Source organism: Atta colombica, unplaced genomic scaffold, assembly GCF_001594045.1.
Source record: "Atta colombica isolate Treedump-2 unplaced genomic scaffold, Acol1.0 scaffold26, whole genome shotgun sequence".
Taxonomy (NCBI): domain Eukaryota; kingdom Metazoa; phylum Arthropoda; class Insecta; order Hymenoptera; family Formicidae; genus Atta; species Atta colombica.
Window position 1 is genome coordinate 20,892 of NW_017259359.1, and position 12,062 is coordinate 32,953.

General features: G+C 32.9%; 1 protein-coding gene across 1 annotated transcript in view; it reads left to right on the forward strand.

Moving 5' to 3' along the window:
- Positions 1-10,773, forward strand: part of LOC108689127 — a 15,298-nt gene extending 4,525 nt beyond the window's left edge. Inside the window, exons 4-12 of the mRNA XM_018195770.1 lie at positions 533-655; positions 818-4,446; positions 6,588-6,825; positions 7,214-7,391; positions 7,623-7,814; positions 8,156-8,692; positions 8,889-9,122; positions 9,408-9,925; positions 10,224-10,773. Of these exons, the coding sequence (XP_018051259.1) occupies positions 533-655; positions 818-4,446; positions 6,588-6,825; positions 7,214-7,391; positions 7,623-7,814; positions 8,156-8,692; positions 8,889-9,122; positions 9,408-9,925; positions 10,224-10,743 (6,169 nt within the window). The 3' untranslated portion in view covers positions 10,744-10,773. The remainder of the gene's footprint in view (positions 1-532; positions 656-817; positions 4,447-6,587; positions 6,826-7,213; positions 7,392-7,622; positions 7,815-8,155; positions 8,693-8,888; positions 9,123-9,407; positions 9,926-10,223) is intronic.
- Positions 10,774-12,062: the final 1,289 nt, after the last annotated feature.

Here is a 12,062-nt window from a genome sequence, read left to right on the forward strand (position 1 = left end):
CTGCGTTTCAATTTTCCTTCAACATCGGCACGAACTTTCCGAATATATATAAAACGCTTCAAAGTGAAATATTTCGATTTTTTAATCCCGCTCTGGGTATTGAATTTTAAAGCACATATGTTCAGGACACTAAAACAAGCTTATTCTGTAAGTAAGAAAAATCTAAAGAAAATGGATTTTTCGGAGAATGTCTTTAAGTAAAATAAAAATAAATGCTTCGTATATAGCACGTTATATCATTTTTTCCTATTGAAAAAATCTTTTACACTGAGTGTTATGAAAGAGATTTTAAAGATCTAGTTATATTTATTGTAAATATCATGTACGAATTTATTGTGTATGTATTTACCTTTTAATTCACACATTAAGCATGCTAAACTATTTCTGTCGTATTAATTAAAATTTCATACCTATTGCTTAAATTTTTTTATAATTATATTAAAATAAACGATGTGCGTACGTGCTTGTTATATATTTATTTAATTCACGTTGTCCTCTATTAATATTATTCATATTTATTTATGGATTGCAGGTTTTTGTACGGTAACTTGGACTTTATTCAAGAAGAACAATTGTTGGTGAAAATAATTTTGAGTACAAATTATAAATGTCAATTTTTAAATGAATTTGATACCAATACATCTTATGATAACAGGTTAGATTTATTAATAAATAAATTTTATTATGTTTTCAGCCTTTAATTTTAAAATAATAGTTTTTAATTAATTTAAAAAATCTTTCTTGTTTCATTTGTCAGATTACTTATTTTATAAATCAGTTTTCTTTATCGCATTTTGTAGATTTATATTATTTACAGGATATGCGAGAAGTGTCTGAATTGTAACATACATCAGCATTTTCAGGATTATGCTGTAGCGAATGCAAGTCCTACTGCATCAGAAATGGCTGACTCTGGTTTGGAGACAGATTCAATAAGTCCACACGATAATATGACATCAGAGAATTCGAGCACAAACTTGGAGGTGCCACAAGCAGCAGAATATGCTTCTGCTAATGATGATGATGATTTGAATCGAATATGTGCTGAGCAAATACGCAACAAAAACGATCATAAGACACTTTCGTTATATAATGATCACTGCAAGTCACTTAACAATAGCAATTATCATGAAAAGAACACAATCCAATCAGTGTCGAATGATCATGATATAACATACTCATCTCTAGAAATGGATCATCAGCTCGCAGAGGGATCGGAAAACATTCAGGAGACGAAGCTAAATGCCGAAGAGATTTTTCAGTACGAAAGTCGCATGTTAAATGAACCATTCTATGAATCGGATTGTGGCAGCGATGAAAACGAATTTTTTGAATTTATCGAGCCCATTTCTTCGGTGAATGATAAAGAAACTTCCACAAAATGTAAATTAGAATGGAAAACACAGTCTGATACGGAGGACTCGAAAAACATAATAGCTGAAACAAGTGGAGAATCCAATCACTCTCGTTTGACCAATGCGATTACTCATAACAATTCTTCCACAAGTGGTTATTACTTTATCGATGCATCTACTTTGAATGACGAGGTGGACATTGTGTCTATTAATATAACAAAGAACCAATACGGCAATGATAATACATCATCATATTTAACATTTTCCTCAAATTATACGGATTGTATGGTGAACAAATTAGCTAATGCCGTGGAAGAACAATCGTGTAAGTTTACACCACTTAAGACACCGTCTTTACACACTGGTCATGAACGAGTGGCAGAATTCGAACGAGAATTGAAACTCACCGAGTATTTGAAACCATTTCCAGAATTGCGTAAAATAAAACGGGTAGATTCTGCATCAGAAGAAAAGATAGAGGCGAATAAGCCGATAGAGAAAGAGTCATTGGTCGTAGAGATCAAAGAGGCGGACAGTGGGGAGAGTGCACATCCTTCCCCGTGTCCTGATAACAACACGAAGTTAAATAATCAAGAAGAGAAAATAGAAACGGTAAATAATGAACACGAAACAACAGGAAATGAAAATGAGAAAGACATGAGTGCCACTGAGGACAGGCGACCATCGCTTATTAGAAGGAATACGTTCGAGCTTGATTCTACCGATGAGAAATTATCTGTTTTGAGACAAGAATATGAACGCATGCAAGGTAGCCTTGTTTTTCAAAGCGCCATTCCACAATACTCTGGACACCGTGTAGACGGAGACTCCATTTGCAACATATCTTCCGATTCTGTAGTTCCTTCGATTACTGAATCATCGATTACGATGTTTACACCTGATGTACAAATCGCCATTAATACTCAGCATTCGATGTCATATTTATTAGACAGTCGTGAGTACAAGATTAATCAAACGCAAACACAAGCCAATTATTTACGATCCAATCTCAGTAAGTCTTGCGCGGGTTATCCAGTTATCAAAAGTGCCAGTGACAAATCTATCATAGATTGTAACATGGACTCGGATGTATCGAATCATTGTAGTAATAGCTTGCCAATTATCTTAGACTCTATCTTAGAGAAAGATGATCGAACAGAGTCTGTAAAGAGAAATAAACGAGATGAAGCTACTCCAATCATTTCTGGTGGTGTTAGCACCTCGGATTATTCGAAACCTTCCGATAGTCCTACAGTGCGACGCAAAACAGAATCCACACCCATTGTATCGGGTGGCTCTGTGATCATGAACAAACCTGAAATCAAAATTAAGTCCTCTAGAATGTCTTCCTCTATGACTACCTGGATAGTTGACATGAGTGATTGTAATAACGAAGAATCCAAATATCAAAACAATTCACGAAGTATGTCACAAAGCTTTTCCACTTCTGAAAGAAAACTCAAACAAAAGTCGAGTAATCGTGAAAAACACGGTAGTTTAGGTTTTTTTGTCAATTTAAAAGATGTGAACGATGATGAACTCAATAAACGTGATCACTCACTTGAGAGGAAGCAACATGATAGTAACAGCAAACCTTATTGTGAATTTTATGTAGATATCTCTGACAAAAATAATAGTGGCAAAATCAAGTCATTCGAGAAACAAGATGCAGGTGCGAAAAACAATATTTGTAACGAAGGTGAGAAGAAAAACATCTTTTCAATGTTTATCAATTTGAATGATTCGCGCGAGACTGGAGATGCTGTAGTTATGGCGCATAGACGAAGCTTTTCGACAATACCTAATAAGTTAACGGATACTAAGACGGATGATAGTAATTCTAGAGATAACAATAGCGTAGGAGATAACCAGTTGCCGCAAGAACAAAAGAAAGAAAAAACGAAGCCTAGTGTCTTTATGTTTATAGAATCCGATTCTCCTGTGATGAGAAGACGGACGCTGTCTACTTCGCGACCAACACTTAAGCGGCATTCGTGGAATGTTGATAAAATGCTACCGACAAATAACAGCTGCGTAGCAAAAGAGCTTATGTTTAGAAAAGAACACAAACGTGCACACAGTATATCGATGGATAGTCGCGGCATTACAAAACAATCTCAAGCTAAGACAAGTTCGTCTAGCCATTCGCTAAGCGATGCTTACAATCATAAAAGTTTTAAGAAACTACAAGAGCGTGAGAACAACTCAAACAATATGGACACATCGTCCGAGGATGTATTCGAATTTGACATAAAGGACACTCCACCAAATTCTCATGTTGAGGTCGCAAATGAACAACTGCGCGTGAATCATCGTGCATTCAAAGATATAATTCCCGGTCAAATGGAGAATTTGGAAACCAATGAGATGAAAGCGTATGAGGATGATCTTTCGGAGATTTCCGCTTGGGAAAAGACTTGTACAGAGAGCACAGAAGGTCACACTCGTAAAAGTGAAACATTTGATATCAGCAGTGGCAGCGGACCTTCCCCAGATAATGATAATCATTATTACGAATTTACTGATTTACTAAAGTCAAGTGTTAATGATAGATCACAACTAGTTGCTACAGGAAATAGCAGTAAGATATCGGAAACTCGCAAATCATTGAGTGAAACTATAAAAAAAATCGAGTGCGAATTGAAGGAGCCAGAATATAACGATGCAGATCACACGTACGATTGCCGTTTGTTGAAGAAAACTGAGAAGTTACCTAGTCATAATTTAAACAATTTACATTCAGATTCTGATAAAACAAATACTTCCAGTTTCGTACGTCTGTCGGATTTGGATAAAACGCCGACGACTAATCATGCATCGGATATGCTGACAATGAAGAATGATAGAAGCACGTATCGTATGAGCAACAGTATTCCGGAAACATCGTGGATAGAGAGCAAATTGGCGATAACGAGGAATAGTGAATTAATTAAACCAGTCTCTAAAAAGCTCGTTTCCGTTATGAGCACGTCGCTTCCATCCAAACAGAAGTCTCCATTGGAAGATCTAACCGGTGATTGCGAAGCCGAAGGGATTATTTCCGAATCTGATCTTAGCAGCATGCAAAGCAGTATGGGACGTTCTGGAGCGGGTATGTATATCGTTTAGAATTTGTGAACTTGAATCGATATAAACAGTAGCATAACAAAAATAATAAAACTTTAATCCTTAAACGACACATATAATGAGACACATATAGTAGAACATCATTCGTGTCCATATGTTTTTCAATTGATCTCTTTTCTATTCCTGCACTAGCCTACACTAGAATTCTCTTTCTTGCTTTCGATAAGTACCAGACGTATACCTATCTCATTTTAAATTCCAAAAATGTACACTAGTTCAGTCACAGAAAACAGACCTAATAATTTTCTTTTTCTGATGCAGAAAGTATTTTTATAATTTTTCGAAATTTTTTTTCCAATATCTACATAGCAGAATAATTTAATAGAGATCTTAAAGAACATATTGGGTATGGGAAAAAGTTCATGGCGATTTTTTAATAAAATTAAAGTGTTTTTCTTAGAGTATTGAAATCAATTTATTTAAACCAAATATGCTCCATTATTTTCTATAATATTTTGCCATTTTTGAGGCAGAGCCATAATTCCATCGCGATAGAACTTCTGTGGTTTCTAATCGAAAAACTGCTTCAAGCGATTTTCAGGCTTCTTTTGAAGCTAGCTTTACACCATTAAGAGAGTTCTGCAGAGACCTAAACAAATGATAGTCTGAGGATGCTATGTCAGGACTATACGGTGGATGCATTAAAATTTCCCAGCCAAGTTCTCGCAATTTTTGCCGAGTCATCAAAGATGTGTGTGGTCGAGCGTTGTCGTGATGGAAGACGACACCTCTATTGATTAATTCTGGCCGCTTCCTCTCAATTGCTTGTTGTAATCTCTGCAGTTGTTCACAGTAGAGTTCGGAATTAATTGTTTGATTGGACGATAACAGCTCATAGTGAACGATTCCCTTCCAATCCCACCACACACAACATCACCTTCTTCCTCAATCCAGGTTTTGCGATTGCTTGCACTTTTCTCCTTTCTTTATCCACAATCTTTTTCTAGTTGGATTGTCGTAGGTGATCCATTTTTCATCACCAGTTATCATTCTCTTCAGAAATGGCTCAATTTCATTCCGTTTCAGTAGCGTATCACAAATGTTAATTCGGTCCATCATGTTCCTAACACTCAACTCGTGAGGAATCCAAACATCGAGCTTCTTTTTGAATCCAGCTTTGTGTAAATGATTTAAAACTGTTTTGTGGTCGATGCCTAGTTCCCTGGCAATCTCCACAGTGCTCACATGTTTATCACGCTCGACTTTTACCATGATTTCATCGGACTTTTCAGTGATTGGTCGACCGGAGCGAAGTTCATCTTTCACATTGAAATTTCCAGCATGAAAGCGAGCGAACTATTTCCGTGCTGCTGATTTTGATAGAGTATCTTCACCGTAAATAGCACAAATTTTTTCACAAGCCTGTGCAGTATTCTTGCCTTTATCGTAGTGATACTGCAAAATGTAGTGAATTTTTTCCTTATTTATTTCCATTTTCAAAATAAAATAACTTTTGATCCACTTCACCGATTTCAATCTTTTTCGGCTCAAAACAAAGGTTAAAATGTCACTTTTTAAACGCACGTCTAGTGTTGCCGATGCGATTAATAGTTGCTGAGCATTTAATGCCATCTAGCGGGAAAAATGCCACGAATTTTTTCCCATACCCAATATGTAAATTTTAAGATAATTTTTCGAGCATTTTAAGAATCTCAAAATTAGGTTTGACACAAATGACTCATGTGTGCCGATTATTGAAAATATGTGTGCCATTTGATCATAGACAGAGCATTCCAGATCTATCGCATCACTTGCTAATGGCAGATTCCTGAAGTCATTTTGAAAGTTATACCAAAATATCGAAACTATAATAGTTTTTGAATTAAGCATTTAAAATTAGTGAATTATATTACCTAAAGTTCGCAGTTTTAGGTGTGATTAGCATTTTGTTCCACACAGTATAATGCAAAAATGACATTCACACCTAAATGCGGAAACTGCGGTGCGGTAAGTGACGGGACACCCTGTATAATTTAATAAATCAATTTTTTCATCTCTTTTTTATAATGTGACAAAATCTTTCAATTTCAACATTGGAAAGGCTGCGACTATATTTAAAACTGACAAAATAATATTTTCTTTGAAAAAAAAAATTGCTGATTACAGAGGGTAGCACGGAAGAGACTGAAACATCAAGCATAGCTGCTGCAAAACCATACAATAGATTAGGTGAGGACTTATTAAGGATGTTTTTGGAAGAAATCAATCCTGATGTTACAATAGATATAGCTGGCCGGCATATAAGAGCACATAAATGTATATTAAGTTCTCGTTGCCAATATTTTGCTGCAATTTTAAGTGGTGGATGGATCGAAAGTGCGGGCAATGTTATTTCTCTACAAGGGTAAGCATTTAGACATAAACATATAGCATTTTTTGAAAGATTGTATAAACTGCAATAAAGAGTTGTTATTTATACTAATATAATTATAAGAAACGTAGTTTTTTTTTATCATTTATAAACTTGATTACATATTAAGGTCACAAAAAAACAACTTGTACTGTGATTGTGCTCTTCTTTTTGTTAATTTTATGTTATTTATATATTTCATACTCGATATGTTTAATATTTAAAAAATATATTGTCATAACACATTTTATTATTGGATATAATTACATGAATGTATTTTTGTATGAATTATTTTAACATTATGAATCTATTGATATTTCTTTTATTAATATTTAATATTTCTTTATACTTCTTAATATTCTTAATATTTCTTTTATTTTAGGTATTCTTATAATGCAGTTCATTTTGCATTATGTCATATCTACAGTGGAGAAAGTAATATACCGGATTCTATAAGTATTGTTGAACTAGCTACATTAGCGGATATGTTGTGTTTAGAAGGTCTTAAAGAAGTTATAGGATATACACTTAAGCTGAAATATTGTCATCTGTTTCATAAGGTAGGTATATAAATTTTTAAAAATGTTTCTGTCTCAATAAAGAAATTAATAACAATATGTGATGCAATATAAAATATGCAGTTGATGATTGATTATAATTGGAAACTTAATAATAATCTATTTAATATTCCAAGAAAATTCGTATATCTACTTTCATTGATTTATTTGATTGATCTTTATTGATTTTTATTGATCTTTAACATATAATCTTATATATATGTTACTTTTTAGCCTTGCCAAATATGTGCCGTTGGAGTATTGGAATGTATGCCATTGGCAGCAGCATACGGTCTGGATGAAGTATATCGAAAATCACTTAGGTGGATTACAAAGTACTTTGTACGAATATGGCCATGCAAAGCATTCGCGACTCTTCCAAGAGAACTTATGGAAAAATGTTATCATCAGCATATAGTGCATATGGTATGCATGTAAAATTTTAATAACATTAATGATAGTGTAAATATGTGTATGAATGATGTTGAATAATTTGTTCAATAAGAAATTGTTAATATGCTGATGACATTATCAATGTCATTAATCAATGACATTAATCAATGGATTACGACATGGCGACATAACTCGCAAATTCTTTGGCACCTTTGAAGAAAATACTCGTGAAAGCCTCAAAAATATTATCAAATTGTTAATATTTTTTTTAGTACATTGATTTAAAAATTATAAAGTTTCATGTGCAGTTTCAGTGTAGATAAATTTTCAATGTTTTATTAATTGTAAATCTATTTTTACTTGTATAATTATAGTCTACCGACAATGTGCTTCAAACTATGATGGATTGCGATAAACTATTAGCAACCTTACCGACTGTACGATGGACAGAGCCAGTATTTCGGATGGTATCGAATCTGTTAGAGACATCAGTAAAATTTCTGTCGGAAAATTTCGCAGGTGTTTTAGGAAATGATAATTTTCAATCACTTGGTCGCGAGCTAACATGGAACATCAGCCGTTTAGAAGATCATTTTATAGCAGCTGTTGAACAGTTGCCACCCGAACAAGCATGCAAAAGTTATTCGAAATTGAATAAAATGTTACTCACGTCACAGACAGATGATTTTCAATGTAAAATCAAGTGGGGACCGCTCTTCATTGATTTTCTGCACAAGCTTCAAAGCTGTGTGGAAAAATGTTTAGTGCGTGATGCCGCACGTGCTGCAAGAACCATCACATGGTTGAAAATGGACCTGGAACTTCGCAGGAGAATACAAGAGCTAGCGTGTCTCGTAATCTTGCCTCATGAAACCTCAAAGCCTCTATCTAGACATCCAAATTTTTTAAAAGTAAATATCTTCTTTAAGAAAAAAATCTTAAGAGCTTACAGGATTTAAGGATCAAACAGATCACACTTTTGTATAGAATATTTTCGAGAATATATATAATAATTTTAACATTAATGTAATTAAATTAACTTAATATTGTTGCTTTCATATATCCTTGTATTATTTTTTCTATAAAATCATATTTCATGTATCAAAGGATTCTCGTGCACCGCCAAATCGTTCAACCATAAGTCGTAGCTTGGATTTGAAACGTGTAAAAATGGCAATTTCGGAACATAATGACAAAACCTTAAAGCAAACGTCATCAGCCAAGCAAATTAAGAAAATTTTATGTAAACCAAAAACAGATCCGCTTGAGCGTAAAATGCAGGAGGATAAACAGGTTTTCTGTGAAACCATCAGGCCAAAATCGTGGCCTAATAAAATAGAGGTATATGTTTGAAATTTTTAATATTTAAAATTATAACTTCTTTCACAGCTTTACATATTATAATATTATTACTGAGAAGAATATATACTGAGAAGAATCATTATTTACTGAAATTTTTCCAATATACTTTTATAATTAAAATTCAAATTTTTAAAATTCAAATTGGAAAAAATTATTAGTATTAACACACACACATAATATTTTTTATTACAAAATAATCCCAATTATAATTAAATTGATCATTAAAAATCGAACTATAATAAAATTGTCAATATAAATTTACAGGTAAAATCAAGATATTTAGAGCCAAGAAATAAACCTGTCCCAAAGGAGAATATTTCCATACATCATGATAAAATTGTGCAACAAAGACGTAAAATTATGATTTCATCGTCTGATTCGTCACGCACTTCCAGCCCTGCGATGAAGCGTGCGACAGATAAAAAACCACTGTCCAAGATGAAGTTACCAGTTAAAAAAAATATAAAAGCTTTTTCATCAGACAGCTTAACGGAGACAAACATGAGCCAAACTGGCAATAAGGATTTGATTAGTAAAAGCTGCGCTATCACTAGACCTGAATCACCTTCTTTAAAACAAAAAAGCACTGAAATAGGTTTATCGATCGATTCTTTGGAGACCAAGAATAAACCGATCATTGTCAAAAAGAAAGTTAATAAGATGGATACATCTATGTCCACTGACAGTCTTATGACTGAGATAACGACAACTCCAAAGTCTAATGTGTCCAACAAATTGTCGCCTACTTTAGTAAAAGTGAACAAAACACAAACTTATGAAAGGTAAGATGGAATTTAACTTATCAAATTTCTGCGATTTCGATTTGAAAGATTGATTTGCTATAATTCTATGTGATTTTGAATTACATAATATATTTTAAAAATATATAAAGTGAAGATTCCTTAATATTAAAAAATTGAAATAACAATAAACAAAATTTAAATACTATTTTTTCACTTTGTGTATCAATTTTCGCATCCAACTCCTAGATGTCCTTTTTTTATTCTATTTTTTTATAATTATTTAATTTTTTTTATTTCTCTATATTAATAATCAGATTTGTTAATCTGTAAATGGCAGAATGAAAAAAAGCTTGCCACCAACACAACAGAGGAGTCCATTCACGATCACTAAAAGACTTCCGAGGTCGTTGGAAAATTCTACTGCCGCCAGTCGCAGTAGAGCTGCTGCTATCAGCAGCACGTATCACGGTTCACCGAGTTTACGCAGAAGTTTATTAGATGCTGCAAGGACACCGGATGTCCCCAATAAACCGGTGAATACAGTAGCTCCTTTCAGGACACGACAGATAAATGTTCCTCCCATTACGAAGAGAGAAAAAAAAGAAACTCAAAATCCGCAGAGCTCTGATAGTCCTAGCAAAAAATCCCCAAAATCTAACATTAACAGTAAAATGAGCAAGTCAGTTATCGCCGGCAAAAGAATTATCAGTGGTAAAACTGATGACAAGATTAAAAAGTGTCACAATATGGAGACGCAAAGGCAACCTACAGTAGGTTCGAGATCTGGCACATTCCTCAAAGATGAACCAACGATACTTAAGAAAGGGGACATTAAATCATCGCAAATTAATATTTAATGCTATTAATGGTTGGAGAATTATATCGGATAGGATGCATTGTCGATAGGATATTTATTTTAATCTGTTAATAATATTACACTTTTATTAATTAACAATTTTTTAATTATAATGATATTGATATTTTAAAATTTCCAATGCATATTATATTTATATATATAGAAGTTGGTACAAATATTATATAATTGTCTTTAAGAAAGCCTACTTAAAATTATTATTATTAAATATGTTTTGAAATTACTTTTATGTATTAATATATTTTATATATAATTCCACATTATATATTTAATAAAAAAAGATTTATCGACAATGTATTGTATGTGTAATAAACCGTGATTAATAGAGGATTGTCGCTAGTAACTGCGAACGTGATAATTTCAACAGAGGAATCGTATTATATATACAAGTATATGTATAACATAGAGGGATGTAATTTGAAACAGCATTGTTAAAAAAATACATTTGAGCTGCATTTATTAAGTTAAATAGAAAATAATTACATATACTACGATTATATACAGAGTATTTCAAAAATAAGATAGGAGCCACATTGAGAGGCATAGAATGGATTAAGGGGAACAAAAAAGTCATATCATTTTGAGATATTCACTATAATTTTCGAATTAAAGAAGGAAACATCTAAACCAATGTGTGGTAAAGCCGCATTAGCATAGATTCGCATGGCCGTCACCGCTGTCGAATGAGATGTTCCCCTTGATCTACGCCCCTCATGTGACTCCTATCCTATTTTTTAGACACCCTGTATATCTATATATACAGGAAAGTGTCCTGTAAGTTTTGCCAAGCGTTTTTGTGAGATAGAGCGGACTAAACTGAGTCGAAAAGTCCTCTACCATTTTGCAATTTTCACAATAGTTAACAAGATATTACTAAAAATTGCCGAATAAATAAATATTGATCTTCAATAATTTTTTACTCAAATACTATCAACTTTATAGAAAAACTGCAAGAGAGACAAAAATTATTTATTTTCTTTTCATAGACCTCTAAAAATTTTTTTCAGAATATTTTGTTAACTTTTTAATACTGCATTTTTTATTTTTACTAACATGAGAAAATACGATATTAAAAAATCAGAACTTTATGAGAAATAAACAATTTTTATCTCTTGTTGTTTTTCTGTTAAGTTGATAGTATTTGAGTAAAAAATTATTGAAAACCAATATTCAGCGATTTTTAGTAATTAGTATCTCGTTAAATATAGCGGAAATTGCAAAATCGTAGAAAACTTTTCGACTCAGTTTAGTCCGTTCTATCTACACAAAAGTGTTTGGTAAAAACTTGCAATATATATATAT